The 26,599-nt window shown below is 39.1% G+C and overlaps 2 protein-coding genes across 3 annotated transcripts in view; one reads left to right on the forward strand and one right to left on the reverse strand.

Annotated features, from left to right (window-relative positions):
* LOC109936085 (visinin-like protein 1) overlaps window positions 1-8,983 on the forward strand; it is a 118,647-nt gene extending 109,664 nt beyond the window's left edge. For both annotated transcript variants that reach the window (XM_048597410.1, XM_048597411.1), the window contains exon 4: window positions 4,641-8,983. In XM_048597410.1, the coding sequence (XP_048453367.1) occupies window positions 4,641-4,838 (198 nt within the window). In that variant the 3' untranslated portion in view covers window positions 4,839-8,983. The remainder of the gene's footprint in view (window positions 1-4,640) is intronic.
* Window positions 8,984-10,674: 1,691 nt separating this feature from the next.
* Window positions 10,675-26,599, reverse strand: part of LOC109936086 (structural maintenance of chromosomes protein 6-like) — a 105,406-nt gene continuing 89,481 nt past the window's right edge. Inside the window, exons 23-27 of the mRNA XM_048597115.1 lie at window positions 26,036-26,161; window positions 25,101-25,206; window positions 19,101-19,253; window positions 17,689-17,786; window positions 10,675-12,120 (exon numbers count right to left, since the gene is read on the reverse strand). Of these exons, the coding sequence (XP_048453072.1) occupies window positions 12,009-12,120; window positions 17,689-17,786; window positions 19,101-19,253; window positions 25,101-25,206; window positions 26,036-26,161 (595 nt within the window). The 3' untranslated portion in view covers window positions 10,675-12,008. The remainder of the gene's footprint in view (window positions 12,121-17,688; window positions 17,787-19,100; window positions 19,254-25,100; window positions 25,207-26,035; window positions 26,162-26,599) is intronic.

Genomic DNA, 26,599 nt, shown 5'->3' on the forward strand with positions numbered 1-26,599 from the left:
CATCAGAAAATGAAGAAGGGTCTAGGCCCGAAACGTCAGCCTTCCTGCTCTTCTGATGCTGCTTGGCCTGCTGTGTTCATCCAGCTCTACACCTTGTTATCTATAGGTCTTACTTGTGGTGTGATTGGCTCACTAAATGTGCTATCCATGACTTCCTCCGAATCACAGATGCTCTATAGAGAGTCCATCTGCAGCTCCAGGCTCTCCATATGGCAAGTCAGGAGTTGCAGCTGGATACACTTTCTGCATACATGGTCACCATGGACACTGGAAGTGTCCCTGATTTCCCCACTTTTTGCAGGAGGAGCATTCCATGGGTAGAAGTTCTGCTGCCATTGTGAACCATATCAATTACAAGCAATAGCCCAGGAGCCAATTACTCAACCTTATCTACTAGTTGTGGTTGACACAACTTTTGGGACCACAACTTTTCACTTTACACATTAATGATCCAGATGAAGGAACTGAGGGCAGTCTGGCTAAGTTTGCAGATGATACAAAGATAGTAGAGGGACAGGTGGTATTGAGGATGCGGGGAGGCTGCAGAAGGATTTGGGCAGGTTAGGAGAGTAGACAAAGAAGTGGCAGATGGAGAACAACATGGGAAAGTGTGAGGTCATGCACTTTGTTAAGAAGAATAGAAACATGGACTATTTTCCAAATGGGGAGAAAATTCAGAAGTCTGAAGTGCAAAGAGACTTGGGAGTTCTAGTCCAGGATTCTCTCAAGCTAAACTTGCAGGTTAAGTCAGTAGTTAGGAAGGCAGATGCAACTTTGGCATTTTATTTTGAGAGGACTTGAATATAAAAGCAGGGATACACTTCGGCGGCTTCATAAGGCTCTGGTCAGGCCACATTTCGAGTGTTGTGCACAGTTTTGCGCCCCATATCTCAGGAAAGATGTACTGGCCCTGGAGCAGGTTCAGAGGAGGTTCACGAGAATGGTCCCAGGAATGAAAAGCTTAACAAATGAGGAATGTTTGAGGACTCTAGATCTATACTCGATGGAGTTTAGAAGGATTAGGGGGGATCTAATTGAAACTTACAGCATACTGAATGGCCTGGACAGAGTGGATGTTGGGAAGATGTTTCCATTGGTAAGAGAGACTAGAACCTGAGGGCACAGCCTTAGAGTAAAGGAAAGACCTTTTAGATCAGAGATAAGGAGAAACTTCTTCAGCCAGAGAGTGGTGAATCTATGGAATTCGCTGCCACCAAAAGATGTGGATGCCAGGTCATTGAGTACATTTAAGACTGAGATAGATAGGTTCTTGATTGTCAAGGGGATCAAGAGTGATGGGGAGAAAGCGGGAGAATTGGGTTGAGGAACTTATCAGCCATGGTGGAGCAGACTCGATGGGTGGAATGGCCTAATTTCTACTCCTATGTCTTATGGTCTTACTCACCAAATCAGATTTCTCTCTATCTGTCTCTCTCTCTCTCAATTCTTAACTACCAACAACAAAAATATGGACTTTACATTCTGTCTCCCTCCCGGTACTACTCAATCAGTGTCTAAAGTTGGTTCCTAAGCAGCCAATCCTCTTGCCCTTTGTCACTTCTTAGCCCCTGATATCATCTCGGGAGCTTTGCCCCTGGATTTAGGTTTGCTCCATTCTGGTCCCACTGTTGCTCCCAGGGAACTGAACACTTGAAACAGAAAAGTTAATTTTTTTCCAATTGGGTACAATGTTTAGTGTTCAGAAAAAAACATTTTTTTAAAATAAGGAAAACCACAGTAGTGATCCATTTGATATTGATTGTTTCATCAATCTTGTGAAAAATTGAAGAAATGACCTTTCAAACCCTGACAGTGTGCCAATATCGATATCGCTATATATTTCCACTAGTTTGTAAATACTGAGTTATTATTGGCATGTTTTGGCTGTGTGCTTTGTACAGGGATCCTTGCACACATGGGAAATCCATTTAGGCATTGTAAACTATTTGCTGGTCATATGGTTAAAGGAATCATGGAGAGTTTGGTCCAAATTCACATAGATCTTATGGTAGATGTGGATTCATGATGTACTCCCTGCTCCCCACTTCAACATACACTCCAAGACCCCCAAAGTCGTCAAATGATCCCTTTGTAGAATTAGGAGCATGGGTCAAAGAAACTGCCATTAATGTCAATGCAACTCATTCATTGTTTGCACTTTAACAGGACAATCTTCCAGCCAGTGTGCCTTCTTATTGTATGCTGTGACTAATTAGGATTGTGAACCAGATAGATCATGGACTATTTTTCATCTGTTGTTGCCTGTGTTCCTATGATAGATCATTTCAATTGTTTACGATAAAGAAAGGGTTAAAGTTGGAAATTGCATTAAGCTCCACTCAATCTGATGATGTAATTCTGGCTTGGATGGGGATACAGTAATGCAGAACATCTTAGGATCTCATGGAATATAGACCTAAGCCTATAGATCTCATTATCTTGGTAACAATGTCTCATAATCTCCTGAATTTGTACTTGATTGTTATCATGACATCAGCTAATGGTTGATAACCCCACCGTTGTAAACCCATTAGGTTCCTAGGCCTGATCAAAGTAAAAAGGATTGGTGGCAGAAGTCTTCTACCCACAAATACTTCACATTGGCTCACTGAGTTTGTATTGCGTCTCCACATTGGGGTTACTGTTATCTGACTGGGGTGTTTTGTAAGCAGTGCCTAAAATGGGAATAAAGTCATCGATAACGTCATTGAGATCTCAAATATTTGATAAATATAGTAATGTATATATGTATATACAATATAAATATGGTCTTTTCTACAGCATGAGAACAGTTCAGGTAATAGAAGAATACGAGTAGATTACTTACTCCATAGACTTCAAAACCTTCACAATTAGCATCATTAGAGCAATAAGTATTCCAGATCTTTCAGTCTCGGGATAGTTCGAAATTGGACATACCTCTGTCACACCTCCAGCCCCCACCTCCAAAGCGATACATCAGTACCCCTGAGAAGTCCCGCTTCATCAAGTCTGTGGGAATTCAATGGGAAGTTTAAACTTATGAGCAATTTCCCAGCTCCCTGGAACCATGTGTGAATTTCTTCAACTCTGACTTAGAGTCAGAGACCGAGGAAAGGTATGCCTAAAGCTAAACAAATTAAAGCTATGTTTAACTCCTACAACTGAAATGTGTTCCCCAACACCTTCTCTCTGCCCCACCCCACCTTTTAACCTGGCCTGTACCACCCACCCAAACCTCTGACATGTACCTTACCATCTGACTCCTCCCCTGATCTTCAAACAGCACTCTGACCCCTTCTGATGTTCTGTCCATGGCGATCGGCATCGGCACACTGATCACAGCATTGACCTCCAGTTCCATTTGTCACTGCCGTGTATGGACCTCAGAGGCCTTTGTAGGCAGAAAGAAATTTAGAGGAATGCTGCCCACCATTCCAACTTCATCATGCTACCTAAACACCAGCCTACCCAGCTGCCAGTCTACCACACGGCCATCCTATACAGATCTACCCAACCACACTGCTGCTAATCATTGCCACCTTCTTGGCTGGCACTTTCCCAGCTACCTCGCTCACACTCATTCATTAATACACCACAAATGTTTAAATCCCCCAAAGAATTACAGTTTGCTTGTGAATGAAGACTTACCAGAATACAGCACTTGGTGTAATGAAAAAAGAGGTTGGTTTAGCTTCCCATGACAACCCTGCAGTATGAAGAAACACCCCAATGGAACACCACTCTGTGCCTTTTAAAGAGTCCGAGTTTGGAAGTCCCCTCTAGAATGCTAAGCCCGGTCATAGGTTAGAAACTTAGGAACAGGAGCAGCAATTCAGCAGCTCCTCTAAGATCTAGGCTCCTGTTTCTCTTTGTTGTTCACTCAGTATTATACATAGTCCATTGTAGACAAATGGGAATGTGATTTTTGTCAATGGTAGTTGAAATTCACTTGCTATGAAATGTAACAGAGTGATTCACCCTCTCTCTTCTCTCTTCATCCCCTTGGGAAAGTGACCGGCTTCAACTTAGCCTTTTCCCTTTCAGAAAGGGAACTGTTGTGTGTGAAGGGAAAGCAGGTGTGAACTTAAATTCCACCAACATGCATCACAGGAAACTAATGCTCCAAAATGCAAGCTCGATATAAAACTAAAGTGTGCAAATTTAAGATAATCCTGTCCAATATCCTGTTGAAATTCATAAACATGTCAACTATTGCTGTCAGATATTAAGTGTTATACATTAATAACCCCCTTCCAGCATGTTATTCTGTTCTTTAATTCACGTAATGCCGCAAGTTTAAAAAGAGTGAAAGCCTGAGTCATTGCATACAATTACAAAAAACTGTGAGCACAGAAACAGATTGCTCAACACAACAGTGCAATGATGGTGTGCATATGCTGTTCATTAACCTCACTTCATCCCACCTGATCTGACCCGATCAACATAACTTTGTTTCTGTTACCCTCCCTTGTATCTAGCTTCTTCTTAAAAGCTGTGCACTTCACTTTTGACTGTTCCAGATGTGTTCCATATATTTCAAGCAATGTTTCCATATAGTTAGAACACAAAGTTCAAAACAATGCAAGATGTGTGTTTTGCTTTGATTTTCACTTTAAATTAAATGACTTGTTCTTTTTTTTTGTATGTGTTCCATGAAGGCTATATATAAAATGGTCGGAACTGTCATAATGATGAAAATGAATGAAGATGGTTTGACGCCCGAGCAGCGTGTTGACAAGATTTTCAGTAAGATGGATAAGAACAATGATGACCAGATTACATTGGATGAATTCAAAGAAGCAGCAAAGAGCGATCCTTCAATTGTGTTACTCCTGCAATGTGACATTCAGAAATGAGCCGTCATTAATGCATATAATGGACTGCACAAAATTCAGATGTTTCATTCAGTTTGCAGCTACATCGACACACACAGAGACAAACACAGACACAGACACAGACACACACACACACACACAAAAACAAAGTGCTTGGACTACCTTTAAATGGACTTGCTTCTTGTGTTGAAACACTTGTGTGCATGAGAATGTCATATGCAAAAAAAAGGTTTAAATTAATATGAAAACTGCCAAAAGTGAAGTGTGCGCAATTTCATTACCATCTTAAATTCATTCCTTGGAGGCCTGTTTATCAGTATCGTGTTGCATTAAAATAAGCTATTATTGTTCATGTTCCACTGGAGCTTGCAATGTGTTCCACTTATTGGGAATGAAACTAAAATCCCATGTTTATAATAAACTATTTCTTTTTCCTCTAATCATTGTATCAGATCTGAAACATTAATTTTTGACAATATTGGCAATGGAATATATGATCAGAGAACAGTCTGCATTACAAACTTGCTTACTTCACAAAAATGAACGGTATTAGTGTCCAGTTAAGTTTTTCCCTCAATTCTTTGAACCTTGAAAAATCATTTTAAAAAGGACTAAATACCTCAAACTGCAGCAATATTTAGCAGTAAATGGATTCAGGATCTATAATTAGCAAGTTACTCAAACATGGCGCTCAGCAAATTCTTCAACAGACAAGAAGATTTTGTAGGAACAGCAGGCAATTAAGAATATCCATTGGTAAGTGTCTCTGGCCTCAGCTTGGCTTTTTCCTGCAATACCTAAAGTAGCAACTCCACTTTACAAATTGTCACCAGCTATGAAAAAATGTGATAGCGAATTTTTAAACTGTTTTTACAGCTTTTCCACTTGCACCTTATTGGCAATTGAGATTTATATTCATAGGAATCCAATAAACATTTGAATTGATGTCATTTAATGAATGTCATATCAGGAGAGAAAAAGAAATGTCAAACTGCATCAGTAAGTTTTAAGTCACAAAACATGCTATCCTTTTTAAAAGGGGAGAAATAGAAAATGCATAGGCCTTGTTTTGTTTTCTATTTAATAAAATGTGGCATTTAAGAAATCTTGCTTGTGATCTAATGTCAATGCTAAAATAACTGTACCATAATTTGTAACTCACTTGAAAACAGTTGGAGTCATTCTTGACAACACTGTTTCTCAGCATTCTCCCTTGCATTGCTAAACTGGTTTAACAGGGAAGTACACTCTACACAAAGTGCCCCATACCATACAAGAGAATGATTCAGCATTCAGTTTTCATTCAGCCACCTGGTCACTACGAGTTTTAGTCATTTGAATGATTTCCATAGCCAATTGCGAAATCCTTCCATAGTGTGAGATGTGTTCAAACAAGAGTTTCCACCGTTACTAAGCAAGGCATGAAGTTTCTAATATTTAAAATTTCCACATCACCAACTCGACCCCTACCTCGGCACATCTGCTGCTGAAACCCTCATTCATACCTTTGTTACTTATAGACTTAACCATTCCAACCCACACTTGGCTGACCTCCAATACTTTGCCATTGGTAAACTTGAGCAGTACTTAGTTTAAATAAGGACATAAGTAACTTATGTCCTGTTCACCCATCTCTCCTGTGTATGCTGACTTACTTTGGGGCCCAGGTGAGCAACATCTCGATTTAAAAATTCTAATCCTGTCATATTTTCCATGTTCTCAACCGTTCCCAAATCTCAGATCTCCTCCAGCCCCAAAACTCTCCAATATATGTGTGTTTCAATTCTGGCCTTTTTCTGCATCCCAATGTCAATTCCTCTATCAAGCCTTAAAGTCTGGAAGACCTTGCCTAAGATTCTATGACATTCTGTGAAAACCTAACTGTTTATCCACGCTTTTAGCCATCTTTCCTAATATCTTCTTCCATGGCTCACTGTAACTCCTCTTTAAAACACTCTGGGACATGCTATTACATTAACAACACGTTATAAATTGGGGACTGAAGTTCTGCTCCACTAACATAAATATTTTCTGGGGGCAGGACTTTATGCTACAACGTACAGTTTATGTACTTTCAGAGGTTTCTCAGAGCTGTACTGGAGGAGCAAGATACTTATAGTCATACACCAATGAGCGTCAATAAAGAGCTGGATAATATTTAAATGGAGGCGTGTTTCCCAGTTGACTCTTCCAATGGTTTGAGCTGGGAATTCACAGTCATGGGACTACGCCTTTAATAGAAGACACCCTGGATTGGGCAGCCATTGCAATAGAGGCATGCAGAAAGTTCTTGCTAATCTTCTGTGTTCAACTGATGGAGTGACCCTCTGTTTTGTTGCATTTGTTGTTTCAACTGGTGTTTTAATCTAATTTTTTTAAAAACTTTTTTGTCTCTTACTACTTTCAATTCAAGGGAATTTTACCACAATATTCAAAAGTCAAAACTGATGGCTAGTTCTTTTAAAATTTCTCTTGCCCTCAAAAACTAGAAGACAGTTTGCATTTTCAGAGGATCAATTTGCTTTACATAAGAGAAATTGCCCAGACTCACCGACCGCATACGTACTCGAGTAGTGCAGCCTGAGCACCTTGAGAATTTCAATAAAGATGTGCATTTTCCCTGTGTCTTTGGCCAGGCAGGCACTTCTGCATCTTTAGAATTATGCTTTCAAAGTATTGTCTGGTTGCATGGTCATTATTGGTGCTCATGCATAATGACCATCTGGTGCAGAGTTGTACCCCAATTTGGTTTCGGTAAATGACTGAGAATTTTGCAGTTTTGTTTATTCCTAAAACAAGATGCCTGACCTTGAAAAATGAGAGTCTGACAGTATTTTTGATTCTACTCTATCTACAAGTTACAGGTATGCATGAAATGCAACCAAAAGTGACCTGTAAAGTTATGTAAGAGCTTTGTTGGGTGAGGCATTTGTGTGAAAACTGTGAAATGCTTTGCAGCAAGGAATCTTTGGGACATGCACAACTTGTATAATCGCTGTTAAGTATTTCTATCAGTTGCGTTTGTTGTATTCAACATGCTTACCACCAAATTAGTATGCTGCTATTCTCTGGAAGTGGTGCCTTTCAGCATGAAATTGGAGACCTTTGTGCAACTACACGCCTAGTTTAGACATCTGTTAAACAGGGAGGGAAAAATGTCAAGTGCCCCAGTATGTTCACAGAACCTTATTTGTAACATCAAATCTTTCTTTTCTTATTTTCTATCCGATCCTTCTCCTTTCATCAGTCGTGGCAAGGCTTGAAAAATATTTGACCTTCACCAAAATAACTAGTTGTCTCACTATCCAGGCATTCACTTTAAAAGCACACATCTTTTTATAATGTGGAGTTGCCGATTGCATTGTCCCATTGGTTTAACTCCTGACAGAAAGCTAAGCCACCTTGGCAGCAATGAATAGTTATTGAAATATACCAGTGAGAAATAAATTCAATGCAGTCAGTTAGCTGCTGCATTGCACGTGTAGATCCAGGAATGCAGCATAAAAAGCTGAAACCCGATGAAGACAAGTTCCACATGCAATTCTTGGTTCCAGATTGCCCAATAGCAATCATAAGTCAAGTTGCTAAAAGTATATTAGTATAAACATTATTGTATTTAGAACTATGGAGACATTTTTAGAATATACTTCCCTTTAATTAATTGGTAATCTAGAGCTCGGAATGAAAAACATGATGATGTTAAAAACACAAAAATTATAACGTTAAAACTAACAAGTCACTTTTAATCCAGTAGGAGCATATACCAGAAATGTGAGATAGATCTGCACAAAATTTCAAAATGGACTCTTAGCGGGTAAGACTGCAAACTGACAGTGTGTAATTGGAAAACTACCCTTTCAAGGGTTTGAACCTGTAAAATTACTTTTTTTTTACTTAACCAGACAGAATTTATCTAAGCTAACAAAGATGATGAATAAAGCTTAACAAACCTTACCCTTTTATGTATGCAATGTAAACAAAATGTTGGTAAAGTGTTCGGTGCAGTACCTATATGTTTGTTATGGCTTTTATAAATGTCATGAATCAATACATAAATCATTAATATATCTTCTAAATGAAATTGTGCAGAAAACAAAACCCAGAACTGTTAAAATGAAATTGTGCTACTATGTGAAACAAATAAACAGTGGCATGGACATACTTTACCATGGAAACCATATTTGTCATTTCTTCTGATTAATTTACATGGATTTAGTCGGCGTGAAAATCTAACCCTATTAAAAACATTGTGCCATGTACACAGTGGTGATGTCAAACATTTCAAAGGTAATACGTTTACCAGACATCACATTGTATCATGCATCTGTTGGGCAAAAGAAGATAAGTTCAAATTGCTAATATGTTAAATTACTATTTGTGTTTCTATGCACAAATTAAAATTAAGTATCCACCTTACAGGTAGCAAAAGGTAACAATGAGGAATAAGTAAGTTGCAGAACACCAAAATAAATTTCCTAATCTGTTATTCATGATCCAGCAAATACCATGAGACTGAGCAATCATAACACTTCAATAGTTCTTCCAGTTTATTCTGGCTACATTGAACTAGATTCGTCCTTTGGCAGCAAGATAGTGATGGAGTGTACACATACCCACTAATGTAACTCTTCCTTACTTTCTTGGGTAATGGATGTGCCTAATTAGAAATGTAAAATGCAGCAGACTAACTATGTTATTACCACCTATTACAGAACAGGAAAATTCAGGCAGTGAATGTTGAAGCATTTAAGACCGAAGATTTAAAAATATGCATTTTGGATGATTGTGGACAGAGAGGAGGCAACTGTTACATCTAGAGTAATTTTGAAACTTATAGACCTGCTACCGCCTTTTCTTTGACAGTGACTTTGAATGGCAATGAGGGGTTTCGGTCTAGAACTATAGACACTCCTAATAAATGATGGATAAGTGACCAGTGGCCTTAGCAGTGGTAGAAGGGGTGAAAAACACAGGTTTTGCCACAAAATCATGGCCGCTTATCCACCATTCTCTCACTGAAGAAAAACCAGTCCCGTTATTTTCTTGGACAGTTGACTATACACAAAACATGGATCAAACACTAACGGTACTATTTGCAAAATACTTTTTTAAAATGTTTTTAATTTTTTTTTTAAAGGCAGTTTTCGGATTTGGGCGAGAAAAGAGTCAATTTCTAGCATACTGCAAAAATTGCACGCATGCCTGAAGTCCTATAATGCCTAAGCATCAAAGTATAGTTGTAAAACTACCCCCTTTGACCACTCAGTATATGTCCGTTTCTCATGGATACAATGTATTTGCGACCTTTAATTCTTCTGCTATTTCTCTCTCTCTGCACCTCAAGTAGGCACAGTACTCATCTGAAACACTTCATAATTGTTTTACTGCCGAATTGATTTTGTTGAATCAGCCATAATAGTCCAGTCAGCAGGCTGCTTGGAAGGAGATTTTCACAGCAAAAGGAAATGAGATAGATATTAAATAATTTGACTAGCAATTATGTCCATGTGTTCTGCATGTTATTGACACAAAGTCTATGCAAATAGTGATAATTAAAGGGGATAATCTAGAAATGATTTATAATCACAAATTAAGCAAATTGTTACATTTCATTTTTTCTTTCCTGAGAAAGACAAAAGAAACCATATTTGTTTTATACCTGTAAACTATTCTTACCATCTCTGTTCGGAGGTCTGCTCTGGTTATCAATGAAACTCAAAATTTTGCCCAAAGCAACAGTAATTTATTATTTGATTTGATCTGATTTAATTTATTGTTGTTAGATGAACCAAGACACAATGAAAAATATTGTTTTGCATGCTAACTGGGCAAATCAAACTTTACATAAGTACATCAGGGTAGTAAAACAGAATGCAGAATATAATGTCACAGCAACTGATTTCTGGCTAATACAATCAGCAAATTGTTCAATAATATTCACGCCTTTGAATGCCTGCTTCATGCTTTAGTTGCTTAATTTCTCCAAAACAGACAGGATTGGGTGGTCAATCTATACCACTTTCAGATAGTTGAACAGGCTGTCGCCCTTCCTCATCCAGCTGCAGCAACAAAAATGCAATTTCAACTTGTACCATGCTGAAATAGGTCCCTGCTTCCCGTCTTGGCCTGTGTACAGTTTCTAACTGGCACATTTCTCTAATAGTACAATCCATGATGGGCTCATTTCTCCAATAGCAACAGTCCGTGCTTGGTTCCTCCCTAAAGCAGAAAGCTCCAAATAGAGATAGTAAGAACTGTCGATGCTGGAGTCAGAGATAACACAGTGTGGAGGTTCTGCTGGCCTGCTGTGCTCCTCAAGCTCCAAATAGAAACTGGCCAACCTCCTTCTAGACCACTGTACTTGAAATGTTAACTCTGCTTTCTCTCCAAAGATGCTGAGTTTCTCCAGCATTCTCTATGCTTCTTTCAGATTTCCAGCATCCGCAGTTCATTTTTTACTCCATCTATTTCCTTTTGTGGAAACTGGGCTCCATTCTGGTGTATGCACAGATTTGTAGCTAGTTCATGGGGTTTGGGTGGGGGTTGGGGGGCTAAGTGGATCTTACCCTCTCTTGGTGTCGCCAAGCAACCGTTTCATAAGTTTTAGGCAAAACAATATAAAACTGTAAAAAAGCTGCACATATACATTCACATTGGACAAAACAATAACATTTGTCACAAGACCGTTGCTCAGATATATTTCTAACGTAAGTCCAAAATAATAGACACTGCATCAATGTTCACTGTTAACATATTTGCAAAAGTTAACCAATGTTGTGTACTTGATGGTTGTGGTTGTGCCAGTGGTTCACGCTTAACTCAGTTCTAAGCTCAGCACTTAGCAATTTTAGGTGAACTTTCCCCAGTACCTCTGAATTTAGCTGTGTTTGCCTTATAAATGTACCCTACTAATGCTACACCTCTAAGAACTTTGCATTAGCTCTACTAGCCGCCACTAAATCAGTCTGTAATGCCAGAAAATAGCAATTGTCAGCCTAGCTTTCCCTGTATTAATAAAATGCATTGAAGAAGCTTTTTATGATTTTCAGAATGCAATAGTTACCCAGACTCCGACAGTACAGCCTGTCACCCCCCATATATCCCTGCCACGCCACCAGAGGCTTCCAATGTCCACTTGCCCCACTTAAAAAAAAATCAAAAAAGTGCACAATAATAAATGTCAATGTTCATTTAATCATTTGAGTCTTCTGGTTCTTCTGGAGTGGCAAAAGATAGTGTTGTCTGCCCTCTTTCAGGATCTTGCAGATGTAAGACTCTGAGTTGGTTACCTTCAGGCAAGAAACTGAAACAGGAACATTTCAGAATTACTCCTCAAAATCAAACAATGTTTGTTTTAAATATGTGAAACAATGTCAGGATTCAAATAAACAGTCTCATTGATCTAATGCACGATTTGGAACCTGTTATTTACCTAAACTGGGCTGTTGTCACCTGGCTTCACTCCACACTTCCAGAAGCACAACTAAGTTGAGTCTGAGCAACACAAATGATTCGCCCACTTTATATTTTGGTATAAAACCATATATCAAATATAAAATTGAAGCCGCTGCCTATTTAATTATGAATATCTAAGTCAGAATATTTTGTCCCTGTTTGCCATTTGTGGGGCCCAGCTGTGTATTATATTACAACAGTGAATGTAGTTTGAAAATTACCCAGACACTGTCCTGGATACTTGTAGCGTATGGGTCAGCAAGGGGCAAGTATTCCTTGATTGTATTCAAGAGAACTTCCAACAGTAATATGTGTCCAGTCCAACAATATTCTTAGGAATGAGGTAGGGAACATTTAAGAGATAGTGATCATTGTGTTGTAAGGAATGGGATGTTTGTGAAGAAGGGATGAGGGTGTTGCTAGCAAGACCAGCATTTATTGCCCGTCCCAGAGGGCAGTTAAGTTTCAACCACATTGCTCTGGGTCTGGAATCACATGTAGGCCAGACCAGGTAAGGATGGCAGTTATTTTCCTGAAGGGCGTTAGTGAACCAAATGGGTTTTTCCAAAATTGACAACAGTTTCATGGTCATTATTAGACTCTTCAGTCCAGATTTTTATTGAATTCAATTTCCACCATCTGCTGTAGTGGGATTCAAACCTGGATCCCCAGATTAACAGTCCGGTGATTACATCACTAGGCCATCACCTCCCCTAACTGTTGATTGTAATGCTTAGCTTGATTTCACCATCACTAAGTTATTGAGACACAATTTCCCACACACAAAGCCATGTCAGCCTAATCAGTCTTTCCAAATACACGTAAATCCTGTCTCTCAGGATTCCCTCCAACGACTTGCCCACCACTGATGTCAGGCTCACTGATCCATAATTCCCGGGCTTTTCCTTGCCACCTTTCTTAAATAATGGCACCACGTTAGCCAACCTCCAGGCTTCCTGCACCTCACCTATGGCTATCAATGATACAAATGTCTCAGCAAGGGGCCCAGCAATCAGTTCCCTAGCTTTCCACAGAGTTCTAGGGTACATGTTATCAGATCCCAGGGATTTATTCACCTTTCTGTGTTTTAAGCCATCCAACACCTCCTCCTCTGTAATATGGACATTTTTCAAGATATTGCTATATATTTTATTTCCCCATGCTCTCTATCTTCCATATCCATCTCCACAGTAAACACTGATGCAAAATACTTGTTTAGTATCTCCGTCATCACCTGCGGTTCCACACATAGGATGGCCTTGCTGACCTTTAAGGGGGTCTAACCTCTCCCTAGTTACTCTGAATGTATTTGTAGAATCCCTTTGGATTCTCCTTAACTCGATTTGCCAAAGCGCTCTCATGTCGCCTTTTTGCCCTCCTGATTTCTCTCTTAAGTATACTCCGACTGCCTTTATGCTCTGCTAGGGATTAGAAATGTCAGTTAGTAGGGAACATAGGTTTAAGATGAAAGTGGGAGTGGGGGAAGTTTAAACGAGATGTGAGAGGCACAGACTGAAATGTCTGGAATGTGCTGCCAGAGGAGGCTGTAGAAGTAGATACAATAGCAGCCTTTAAGAAGCATCTTGACAGATATGTGTAAGGAATAGAGGGATATGGACCATGTTGAGGCAAAAGACTTTTAGTTTAGAAAGGTGTCATGTGTAGGCACAGGCTTGCTGGGCTGATAGTCTGTTCCTGAGTTGTACTGTTCTTTGTTCTTTGTTCTTACAAAGAAGAAAAGTATGCTTACAAGTGTCAGGTAAAAATCAAGATTGAGAAGGAAAACCAATATCGATGGTTCAGCAGGGAGTTGAAAAGATAAATAAGAGAAGCAAAGAGGAATTATGAGAAAAAACAGGCAGCCAACATAAAGAGGTGGTTCCAAAATATTCTATAGCGTTATAAATAGTAAGAGTGTGATAAAAGGAAAAGTGTAGGGCCAATTAGGGACCAAAACAGAGATTTACACTTATGAGTGTAAGCATGGCTGAGGCATTAAATCAATGTCTTGCATCTGTCTTCACCAAAAATAGAAATGCTGCTCAGACCACGGTGACAGAGGAGGAACTCAGTTACTAGAACAGTTCAAGTTGATAAGGCAGAAGTGTTGGATCGAGTGTTTATACATTTGACGAGGCACCAGGATAGCTTGAGATAATTTAAAAGATATTAAATGAGAACACTGTCCAGAATCTCACAGTCTTCCCTAGACTCGCAGATGTGCCAGAAGACTGTAAAATTGAAAAAAAATTATGACATTGATCAAGAAAGGCTGTGAGGATAATCCCAGCAATTTAACTTCTGTGTTGGGGAAGCTTCTGGAGATAATTGGTCAGATGGACTTAATAGTTACATGGAAAAGGGTGTGTTAATTAAGAAGAGTCAGCATGGATTTCTAAATGTTTAACTGCTGGAGGTTTTGAAAAGGTAATAGAAAGTTTCAAAGAACGGAATGCTATTGATGTTGCGTACATTGATTTTCAGAAAGTGTTTAATACAGTACCACAGCACAGACTTGAGGAAAGCTACTGCTCATTGAATAAAAGGGAATGGTAGCAACATGGTTCCAAAATCGACTGAGTGATAAGAAACAGACAGTAATGGTTAATGGATATATTTCAGGCTGGAGAAAGGTTTGTGGTGGTGTTCCCCAGGTGCCCATATCCTGATATTTATTAATGATCTTGATCTGAGTGTGCAGTGGCTAATTTTGAAGTTTGTAGACAACGCAAAACGTGGAAGAATTGTAAACTGTCACGAGAATTTATAGAACTCTAGAAGGACATAGACAAATTGGTGGAGTAGACAGATAGGTCGCAGATGAGTTTCAATGCGGAGAAGTGTGATGTTATGCTTTTTGGTAAGAGGGATTTGGAAGACAATATAAAAGAGGGTACAATTCTAAGAGAGGGTACAGGAGTAAGGGGAACCTGAGTATATATGTGCATGTCTCATTGAAAGTGGCAGGAGAGGTAGAGAGTGTAGTAAGTAAAGCATACAATTCCATCAGGTTTATTCACAGGGGCATACAGTCCAAAAGCAAGGAGAAGATGTTGAACATGTTAGACTTCAGCTGGATTATTGTGTACAGTTCTGGGCACCACATATTGGAAAAATATTCCAGAAACAAGGAACTTCATTTATGAATCACAGAATCCCTACAGTGCAGATAGAGGCTATTCGATCCATTGAGTCCATACCAACACCCAAGGACCATCCCACCCAGAGCCACAATGCTCAATTCCTACAACCCCACATTTAGAGCTAATGCACCAACCTGCACATCTTTGGACTGTGGAAGGAAACTAGAGCATCCGGCAGAAACCCAGGCAGACAACATGCAAACTCCACACAGACAGTCGACCGAGGTTAGAGTTGAACCCAGGTCTTTGGTGCTGTGAGGCAGCCTTTGCAACCAATTTGCCACCATGTTGCCCATGAGAATAGATTGAAGAAATTGGGACTGTTCTCCTTGGAGAGGAGAAGGCTAAGAGGAGACCTGATGGAAATTTTCAAAATCATGAATGGCCTGAATAGAGTAGGTCAGGAGAAGTTGTTTCCCCTCATGAAAGGAGCGAGTATGAGAGGGCACAGCTTTAAAGTGATCTGCAGAAAAACCAAGGGTGAAGTGAGGAAAATCTTTTTCACTCAGCAAGTAATTGGGTACGGAAATCACAGCCTGGAAGTATGGCGCAAACAGGTTCAAGTGGGAATTGGATGATTATTTGGATAAAAATAATACACATGCGTCCAGGAAAATAGAAGCAGCTTGGCACTAAATAATGATGCTCAATTAATGAGCTGGTGTAGACACAATGGGCCAAATGGCCTCTTTTGGTGCCATAACACTTTGGTAATTCTCCATAATACATGCACTTTCTTTTTGATAACATGTTGTTCTTTTCCCACACTTATATCCTCTGTTGATTTATAGCCTGAGCTTCCCCTTGATAGAAGGTAGATTGAACCTTTTGAAGATGAGGAGAATTACATGATAGGAAGTGTCTCATTGACCTAGATATTGGATGAGTAAAAGCAAAGTTGAGTGAACCTCATAGAGTAGTGGTTGATGATACTAAATCCAAGTGAACCACGCGCGCAATGCCCAAGAACATAATAGGAAGCTGAAATATCAGAAGCTAAGATTTAATCTGGTATCATCCTGATCTGTATGTAACGTAACAATGCCAAGCAATGCATTGAATCCCAACTATACCATTGGGAGAGCCCAAGTAATATTTGCAAAACGCCTTTAAATCACAGAATTAGCTCCATCAACAAACCTAAATTCAGCAGCAATGCTATAATTTAAAATTATGTTGCAGTAGAGAGCATTGCCTCAAAAATGGACTGTCATTCCCACCAAATTACTGGAAATTATTTTTCTGGTTGGTATGTAGCTGAACTGATGCTACCTTGCACACTGTATGGCTTTCCTATCAGTGGTTGATACAGATCTTAGAACATAGAACATAGAACAGAACAGGCCCTTCAGCCCACAATGTTGTGCTGACCTACTATCCTACTAAGATCAAACTATCCTGCATACCCTACATTTTACTATCCTCCATGTGCCAATCCAAGAGTCGCTTAAAAGTCTCTAACGTATCTGACTCCTTCCCAAATAAAAGGTGACAACTTCCCATTTTCTGAGTATATTAGAAAGCAGGAGGGAGTGGAGGAAGGAAACCCATAGTCTGTCAGAATGTGAAAATCCATTGGATCTTCTGGCAACCGTGAATTTCAACTGGAATCAGGACCTGGAAATGTAAACTAAAAGCTTCCATCCAATCAGAGGCTGCAGGCAGTAAAATAGCCCTTGGGACTCCCAGGATGGAGGACAGCCCATGCAAATGTTGTGTTGTTTTGTCAGAGTCATGGGGAAAGGTCTACCATGGGGATTGGAAGCAACAGCAGGAAGTTGGATCTCCTATTCTACCTCACACCAGTCCCTCAGTTATGCACAGATCAAGGGAACTGCCCCATCTCTTGACAGACTGCCTGCCCATTGTGGTTAACTAATCAAGTAGGCCAACTCTGTCTGACAGAATTGTAGCCTAGGTGCGTATGTGGAGCTTGGACAATCCCTCTCAGGATTTGATTTGGCTAAGGCAGTTTAATGCTGGGCTACGCCACCATCTTGCCTAATTAAGTTTCCTTCGTGCCTCCAACTAGACCTGGAAGGCTTTGACTTTTGAGAATATATGTAACCAGGAAAAGAAACTGCATGTGAAATCTCAGAATGTACGGTATTGCTGTCAAGGCTTTGTTTTCTAGAATCTAGCCTCTAAACAAGGACAAATTTGAGAATTAATAATGTGAAATCAGGTTAGTAATGTGTTTGACACTTACATTCATTTAACACAAGGCCATAAATCAATTTACTGTTTCATTAAAGAAAATGGTCTTACTGTACCTTGTAGTCAGTGGAGTAAAAAAGAAGAATTGATCACACTTTATAGAATCGGCCACCCGCAATATCAGGTCAATAGAAATTCTACGATTAACCATATCCTAGGATTGAACAAGGATATAAATACATAAAACTGCAGATGCCAGAGATTTGAAACAAAAACAGAAATTGCTGGATAAACTCAGCAGGTCAGACAGCCTTGTGGAGAGAAAACAAAGTTAACTTCTTGAGTCAAATTGGGTTCTGAAAAAGGGCCACTGGACTCAAAACATTAACTCTGTTTTCTCTCTCCATAGATGCTATTGGACCAATTGAGTTTCTCCAGCGATTTCTGTTTTTGATACAAATATGTATATAATTTCAGAATAGCAATTTCTACAGATTATCAGACGTGCTCTGCCATTTTAATCTTTTGCATTTCTCCATTTCCTTTAATGCACTTGCTTTCCAGTTTCAAGCACTTTTTAAACATTTTAATTCCCTTTGCATTCACAGGTCTCTAAGGTGAAGAAATCATAGCTTTACATTTACCGACTCAACTTGAATTCTAAGATTTCGTCAACTTAACTCAGAAGTAATCATAAAAGGAGAACAACATATCTCGGGAGAAATGCTGAAAGTTAGTAGAGCCTTTTCACAAATTAAAATAAATGATGTACTACAAGAAAGAAATGAGATTTGATCTTTAAGCTCGAGTTGCAAACACCAGTCAAAAGTCAAAATGGTGGCATAGACACATAAAGATGTGATGAGGTAGTTCTGCCTTTGATTCACCTCCCTAAGTGGAGTGCAAAGACCTTCCTGAAGGTTAAATACATAAATTAACTTGATTTCGAAATTAAGACCTTCTCCATTCAATACACAATAACCGTTCAACCAAGGAAAGTGCAAACCAAAAGTTTGACTTTCTAACCTTTGCAACTAAATCACATACAAGCAGCCGCCAGTCTGTTCCTCAGAAATTGAAGTTTATAGTTTCTGAAAGTCCTAGCTATTCTTGGAGGTTGCTTGATGTACGTCACGAGTGATGTGCCATCATATGGCTGTATTATACGAATTCAGAAAACTTCTGTAAACTTACAAATGTTGATGAACACATTCCTCAAATTAATACAGTTGTCAGAAAATTTAAAAGGTACAGCTAATAATTCACAAAAGCATGCATTACAGAAAAACTGCTTGAGCCAAAACACCTTCAAAAAAGACCCATTTAGCAAACAGATTTTCCAAACCTTTTTAAAGCTTAACATGATGCTATGCCTATTTCAACTGGAGAAAATATTGTTTAGAAATTGACTCAATAATGCCAAACATTTCATGTCCCCACAGAAGGGTAAAATAATGAATTACAATGAATGTTGCTATTTTTTACCTTTAGCAACCAGGAGATTAAGTGACTTTAAATATAAACGTACCATATAAACATCAAACTCATCCAGACAACAGAAAGGAGACTCCATGGTGTCCCACAGCGAAAGAATGAAGCAAACAGTTGAGAAGGAGCGTTCACCTCCAGAAAGGAATCTTGTATCACCTTGTGTTGTCTTCATTCCTTCTCCACATTCAACCTTCAATAAGACATTTCCAACAACTTGAAAAGAAAGACTTGCATTTATAAATTGCCTTTTCTGACCCACTAACATCTTGAAGCATTTCTTCAGCTAGTGAAACATTTTTCAAATGTAGTCACTCTTCTAATGCAGAAAAGGCAGCAGTGAATTTGCATACAAGAAGTTCCCACAAACAGCAATGTGACGACAATTAGATAATTTGTTTCTTTATAATGTCGATTTCAGGATAAACATTAGTCAGGCGCTGGGTACAACTTTCTTGCTTTTCTTCAAAAGCATGTTGTGAAATCCTTTAAAGCTACCTGAAAGAGTAGACAACTCCCTGATTTAACTTTCCGTTGAAAATACAGTACCTCTCACGGTGCATCACTCCCCAGCACTGCTCAGACACATCCTTCCTGGGTTTACCCTGTCTAGTCCTGTTGGAACTTTATAGGTTTCTATGAGACTCCTCCTCATTGTTCTAACAATGCTGTTTGGTCTGCCCGAACCTTGTTGGTCTGCCAGAACAAAGAATTAATCGCGACTCAGTGTTACAGACAGACACTTTCAAAGGTGCAGGACTATATGCTGAGGGACGCACTAAAGCTTGGGGCAGCTGCCACCAAGACACAGTTGGGAAAGACCACTGTCTGAGGTCTTCCTGCAGAAGTTAAATGGGCATCCGTTCAGTTATCACACCCTCCTGGTGCCTCAAATTCATGTAAATGAAGTCTGGTTCATATAAGAGATGCCTTTGGTTTGTTTGGATAGAGTCAAACTCCAATGTTTGTTTGTTTCCTTGATATTCTACTGCACAGAACTGAACTGCATTTGTGACTTTGCATAATTTTTTTTATGAATAAAGTATATTTTTAAGTTTAAAAAAAATCTTCCTCATTCTTCTAAACTCCAGTGAAAATACTTCTAACCCTCTTAATAGGTCAGTCCTGCCGTCCCAGGAATTAGTCTGTTAAATTTTTGTTGCATTCCCTCCATAGCCAGAACATCCTTCCTCAGATAATGGAACCAAAACTTCACACAGAACACCAGGTTTTAAAAGAAGTGACTACAGAAATAGTGGATGTACTAATAGTAATCTTCCTTAAATTCTGGAAAGACCCAGAAGATTAGTAAACTGCTCATTTATTTGAAAAGAGGAGACAGAAAAAATATGTAGGCCAGCCTGTTACAGGGAAATGTTAGAGTCTGATATAAAGCATGCAATGATCAAGTAGAAACAGCATGGCTTCATAAAGGGGCAATCATGCTTGATGAATTTAGTAGAATTCTTTGACGATAGATAAAGGGTGTGCAGTGGATATAATATATTTGGATTTTCAGAAGACATTTGATAAAGTACCACATTAGGTTGCTAATTAGGAGCCTATGGTATTAGCGGTGGTATATTGGCATGGGTAGTGGACTGGCAAATGACACAGATGGGATAAGGGGTGCATTTTAAGATTGGCAACCTGCAACTAATGGTGTGGCATATCAGTTTTGCAGCTGCAATTAGTTATGATGTATGTTAATGAGTTAGATGATGAAAGTGAATAAACTGTGCCCACATTTGCAGATGATACAAAAATTTATGGGTAACAATTGGCAAAGATGATGCAAGGTGCTTACAGAGGGATATAAACAGATTAAATGGGTGATGAAGTATAAGGTGGGAAAATATGAGATTATGCACTCTGACAGGAAGAAGAGCTCAATGTTATTTAAACAGAGAAAGACTGCAGGAAGATATGGCACAGAGGAGTTTGGGTTTCTGTACATAAATCTCAAAAAGCTAGCATACATGTTCAGTAGATAATAGGGGTGGAAAATGGAATATTGGCCTTTATTTCAAAAGGAAAGGAATATAAATGTAGGGTTAAGGTTTACTAAAATTTTACAAAGCATTAGTCAGATCACAGCTGAAATACTGTGAGCCATTTTGGGCCCCATATCTAAGGAAAGATACACTGGTATTGGAGTCCATCCAGAGAAGAGTCACTACACTGATCTTAAGTTTCAAGTGACTACCTTATGAGGAGAGGTGGAATAATTTGGAATGGAGAAGAATAAGAGGCAACCAAATTGAAACATAAAAGATTCTTATTAGCTTAAAAAAGGCAGATTGAAGAAGTTGATCCCCCTTGTGGGAGAGTCTCAGACCAGAAGGCATCATCTAAGAATAGGGTGTCAATGTTTTTAAGGCAGAGGTGGGAAGGAGTCTCTTCTCTCAGAGGGGTGTGAACCTGTGGAGTTCTTTATTGCAGAGTGCTGTAGAGGCTATGTTGTTAAGCACATTCAAGAGAGATAGACAGACTTTTAATCAGGAAAGGAATAAAGGGTTATGGGAAAACGCATTGATATGAAGTTAAGGATTATCAGATCAGCTTTGGTTTCACTGAATGGCAGACTCGATGGGATAACCCTGCTCCTGCATCATACGATCAGTTAAAGTTGACAGGGTTGGTGCTGTGTTGCGACTGTAGGATGTGAGTGCTTCTGTATGCCAGTGTCATCCAGGGCAAACACATCTGCAGTAGGTATTCATCATTTGAAGAGCTTTAGCTTAGAGTTTATGTGCTGGAGGCCAAGCTGCAGTTAGTACAATAAATCTGGGAGCAGGAAAGTTACTTGGACACATTACTCCAGGAGACAATAACATCCATTAAGATAGGGTCTTCTAATTTTGTCTGTAATAATGCATTAATTGTGTGAATATGATTGAGGCAGGTATGGGGACCCAGGATGCAAAGGGGACTTTTGTAATTGTCCAACAGGTTCAAAGGTCTTGCAGCCTATATGGATAAACATGTCAGCTATGGGGTGGATGAGCAAACTGGTCATGGCATCATGGTACAGGGTGCCATTCAAGCAAGTGGAGTTAATAGGAATGTGGTGGTAGTAGGTGATAGCATAGTCAGGGGGTTAGACATGGTTCTCTGCAACCCAGAATGAGATCCCAGATGCCCATGTTGAATGCCTGGTGCCAGGATTCATGGTGTCTGCTCTTGACTGGATAGGAACTTGAATTGGGAGTGGGAGGATCCAGTGGCCATGGTCTATGTAGGTATCAATGGCATAATTTGGAAAGGAGAACTGCTTGGGGATTGTGAGCAGCTGCTGACTAAAGTAGAAAGCAGCACCTCAAATGTAATCATTCATTTCTCTAATCTTATTTACCACATTCCAATTTGTCCATTGCTCAGGTAAAAATCTCTGGATTATTACCTTATCCATGAACAAACAGACATAGAGTTAAATAAGATTAGAGAGATGGATGCCTGGCTTTCAGGGAAAACAAGAAACAAAGAACCGTAGATGTTGGAAATTGGAAAATAAAACAGAAATTACTGGAGAAACTCAGCAGGTCTAGTGGCATCTATGGAGAGAAACACATCAAAGAAGTTCTGAAGAAGGGTCAGTGGACCTGAAATGTTTTGATTCCTGGGACACTGGAACTAGCGCTGGTGAAAGTGGGACTTCTATCAATTGGATGGTTTACACGTGCTGGGATCAGAGTTCTGGTGAATCATATAACTAGTTGAGAGAGATTGTTAAACTAAATAGTTGAGGGAAGGATTTATGTGAGACAAGGTATGGTAAAGGCAAACAGGAAAGCAAAAGAGCAAGGCAGCAATTTGTGTAATGATTACTAGAGTGTGACAGAAACGAACAGAACATTCAATTTGACAGCATCTAAGCAGATGAGACTAGACATTGTAGGAACAGTAAAAATAAAAGCTGTATTTGAATGCATGCAGCTTTTGGAACATAGGGGATGCAGATAAATACATGTGACCTGATACCCATCACAGACACACCAATGAAAGGCGATCAAGGCTGGGGCGTGAATGTGGAAGCGTAATTGATGTATTACAAACACAAAACACTGGAAAAGTGGTGGGGTTGTTCTGTTAATCAAAGATGACATTTGTTCAATGCTGAAAGATGACCTTAACTTGAAAGAACAAGAACAAATGTAGAATCAGTTTGGATAAAGATAGGAAATGGTAAAAGCAGAAGGCTCCTTGTGGGGTATGTTTGTAGGTTCCCATAGCAGGAGTTACACTGTAGGTCAGAGGATACATAAAAAAAGAAATGAGGCATGTGGGAAATATACCACAACAATCATGATTGACTTAAATGTACAGATTGTGAAAATCAGATTTTTCAAAGAAAGCTTAGAAAGTGAGCTCATAGAGTGGACAGGAAATAATGGGGAGGTGGACAGTTCGCCATTCCCAAAGTTGATTACACAAATAATTTATTGAATTAGTTGCCTTCTATTACATGGAAATAAAAACTTCCCTCTCTGTGGCTGTCCACTTCATATGTGACTAAATTCTAAAACTGGAAACAGCCCAACATATTCATCATTTACTAATTACCTCTTCAATGTTTGTTTACTTTAAAATGGCATGAAACTGACATAGATAGACGTCTGTAAAATCAAAGGACTGAATGGCATCTTTATTGATAAGTTTGTGTTAGTCAGCAGACTAACAAGGTCCAGGCATGAGTTTTAATTATCTCAGAGTAGGATAGCATCTTCTTTCTCAAGTGGACAGTGTGGAGGATGTTGACTTTGTCTGCACTTCAAGAGGGAAATGTATTTGTTCTTGATTGGAGCAGAGATTGCATTATATAGGAGGAAAGTACTTATTTTGATAACACTTGATCTTCAGCATCTCATAGCAAACATGATGCGTAGCACCCACCTGTATTATATTTCTCTCATATGCTTCTTGTTCACTTATTCTTCTCTTGAACTCCTCATTTAACTTTAATTCCCTGAAGTCAGCACCTTTATATTTACTTTTCTCGGGACCTGCAGTGTAACTGCTTGATCACCTGAGGAAGTTGGAATCTTGCCGAGTAGTATTAAGACCCTTTTTTCTCTCTGAGATTTTGTCCCTTCCAATGGATTATGTAGCTATGGGATGGGAGCAGTTGGGTAACAGGACAGAACCAGTTTAAAAATGATGCTCTGCCATGATGTATGACACAGACCTGTTGCAGCAAGCTAAATCCAAATGCGGCAACTTGATGAAGCAACGGGTCTTTCTGGTCCATTAATTTTGTATATTGTATGGAAATCCTACAACTGTTGTACTGGTTTCCAACATTCACCCCTTATAATTAATTCTCAAAGTGAAGTATGGGGTCGTTTCATCAAACTATAGTGATTCATTGGACGAGCCCAGTACTATCCACTCATCATGATAACTAGCCTTGAAAGTTCATGTACCACCCTTAAGACCTATTTCAATCAATAGACCTCCATCACATTTTATCACTCTTCCAAAGCTTTCTTGGTCTTCAGTATCTCATAGTAAAGATAATTTGCATCACCCACCTGTATTGTTTTTCTTTCATATGCTTCTCATTCATGTAATATTCTCCTGAATTCCCCATTTAACTCTAATTCCCTCAAAAAGGCACCTTTAAGTTTATTTATCATGAGATTTCCAGTGTAACTCTTCTATCTTTCTACTTTATAAGATTATCATCATCTGTGGGAAATATCAGTTATTTTGTCAACACTGACTAATTCTGCATGTAGCTATTTGCTCTTGATAACATGCTAATTATTTGGTGCCTATAACTGACATGCAGAGAGAAGTGCTAATTATGATTAATTAATTAATTCCTGATAAAAGGTCATGCCTGCAGTTACTTCCCGACCTGTTGACCATTTTCAGATTTTTTCCTGCTTTTTTATAAACAGCTTTCTGACATCTGCAGTACTGTTCTTTTGTATTAGTGTTTGTATACATTTTTATATATTTTTGGCTACAGTATTTTTCTACATTTGTGTAACATTTTCCTCAAAGTATGTCTTCAAATAAACTGTGAATAACTCACCATGATTGAAAGATCTCTATTCTTATGGTCGAATTTGATCATTCCATGATACTGTTGCTTAGACAACAAAGTACTGAAGTTAAGTTTGCAACGAATTGACATGGACCTATTTAATTCAAACATGGAGAGAAAATACCATCATGATTAAAACAATAATATACAACAGATACTATATATTATGCTGGGCAATTTCCTAGAAGAAAGAATGATAATAAATAACCTTTGTTGGGCAGGAACAGTATAGAGAGAACATGTTTAATACATTTATTCGAGCTATATCTAAGATTCCACATGGGCCAATATGCAATCCAATCTATACAGTTCCAATAACTTGCTGACCAATTAGAATACCTGGACTATTGCCAGTCAGCTTGCATTTATATAGCACTGTTTGTATAGTTAAGTTAACAAGATAGTTCACAAGAGAAGGAGATCATCCAGGAGATAGTGCCGCGCTGGTCAATAAATTACGGGCAGTTGATTATAACAAATTGGTTGTTTCTTGGTGTTGTCAGAAACAACATTTAATCAAATAAAACTTAAGATCAAACCAGATATCTCATCAAGTAAAACCATCAACATTCAATTCCTCACCAATATCAAAAACAAGTCATGTAGCTGTGGGTGTAAGGCAATTGAACAAGATGCAGTCATCTGTTGCCTTTTGTTCCTGCTTAATTTCAAGATGCAAGCATTGCATCTCTGCAGAAAGTTAGCATTACGGAGAAGAATCTATTGCAACTTTCCAGCCAGGAGCATCAGAATTCTGTGTTTCAAGTTTGCACCAACTATGCAAAGAAGCTAGATAGTCATACCCAACTCATCTACAAGGACATGACAGACACAATATTTTCAAGAAGAAGCAAAATACAAAAGCACTTTAATTATAACTCAACAAATGCAATTATATTTACTGAATAAACTGTGACAATTACTTCAGGAAGCTTTCATACACTTTGTGCCTTTCCTTCATTATTTTATCGATCACCTGCATAAAATTCTTCAGGCGCTTAATCCCATCTTGGATGTTCTTTTGCAATTTCAAAATTTCAAAGTACTGCCTGTCCAAAAACATTAAAGGTAATTAATCTCAGGCATACTAATGGCTTTGAAATGTGTACTCAGTACAAAATAAGTCTCAATGATTTGGGATTGCAGAGGTTGGGAAGTTGGGGGGGTGGGGTTTGTGATTTGTGGAGACAGTGAGGAGAAATATAAACCTCCAAAATGAGTCTGATTTCAGGTGGGAGATTAAAAAGCTAAAATGCTGAAGTGTGCAAGGACATTCAGGCTTGGATCTTCGGGTAAATGTCCTCCATGGCGGACTTCAGGATACACAACAATGCAGAATCGCCGAGCAGAGGCTGACAGCCAAGTTCAATGCCTCCACCAGGGTCTTGGGTTCATGTAAACATACACACTGTCTCCCACATGCGCACGTGCGCGCGCACGCACACACACACACACACACACACACACACACACACACACACACACAC

This window comes from Rhincodon typus, chromosome 5 (assembly GCF_021869965.1).
Source record: "Rhincodon typus isolate 14 chromosome 5, sRhiTyp1.1, whole genome shotgun sequence".
NCBI classification, from domain to species: domain Eukaryota; kingdom Metazoa; phylum Chordata; class Chondrichthyes; order Orectolobiformes; family Rhincodontidae; genus Rhincodon; species Rhincodon typus.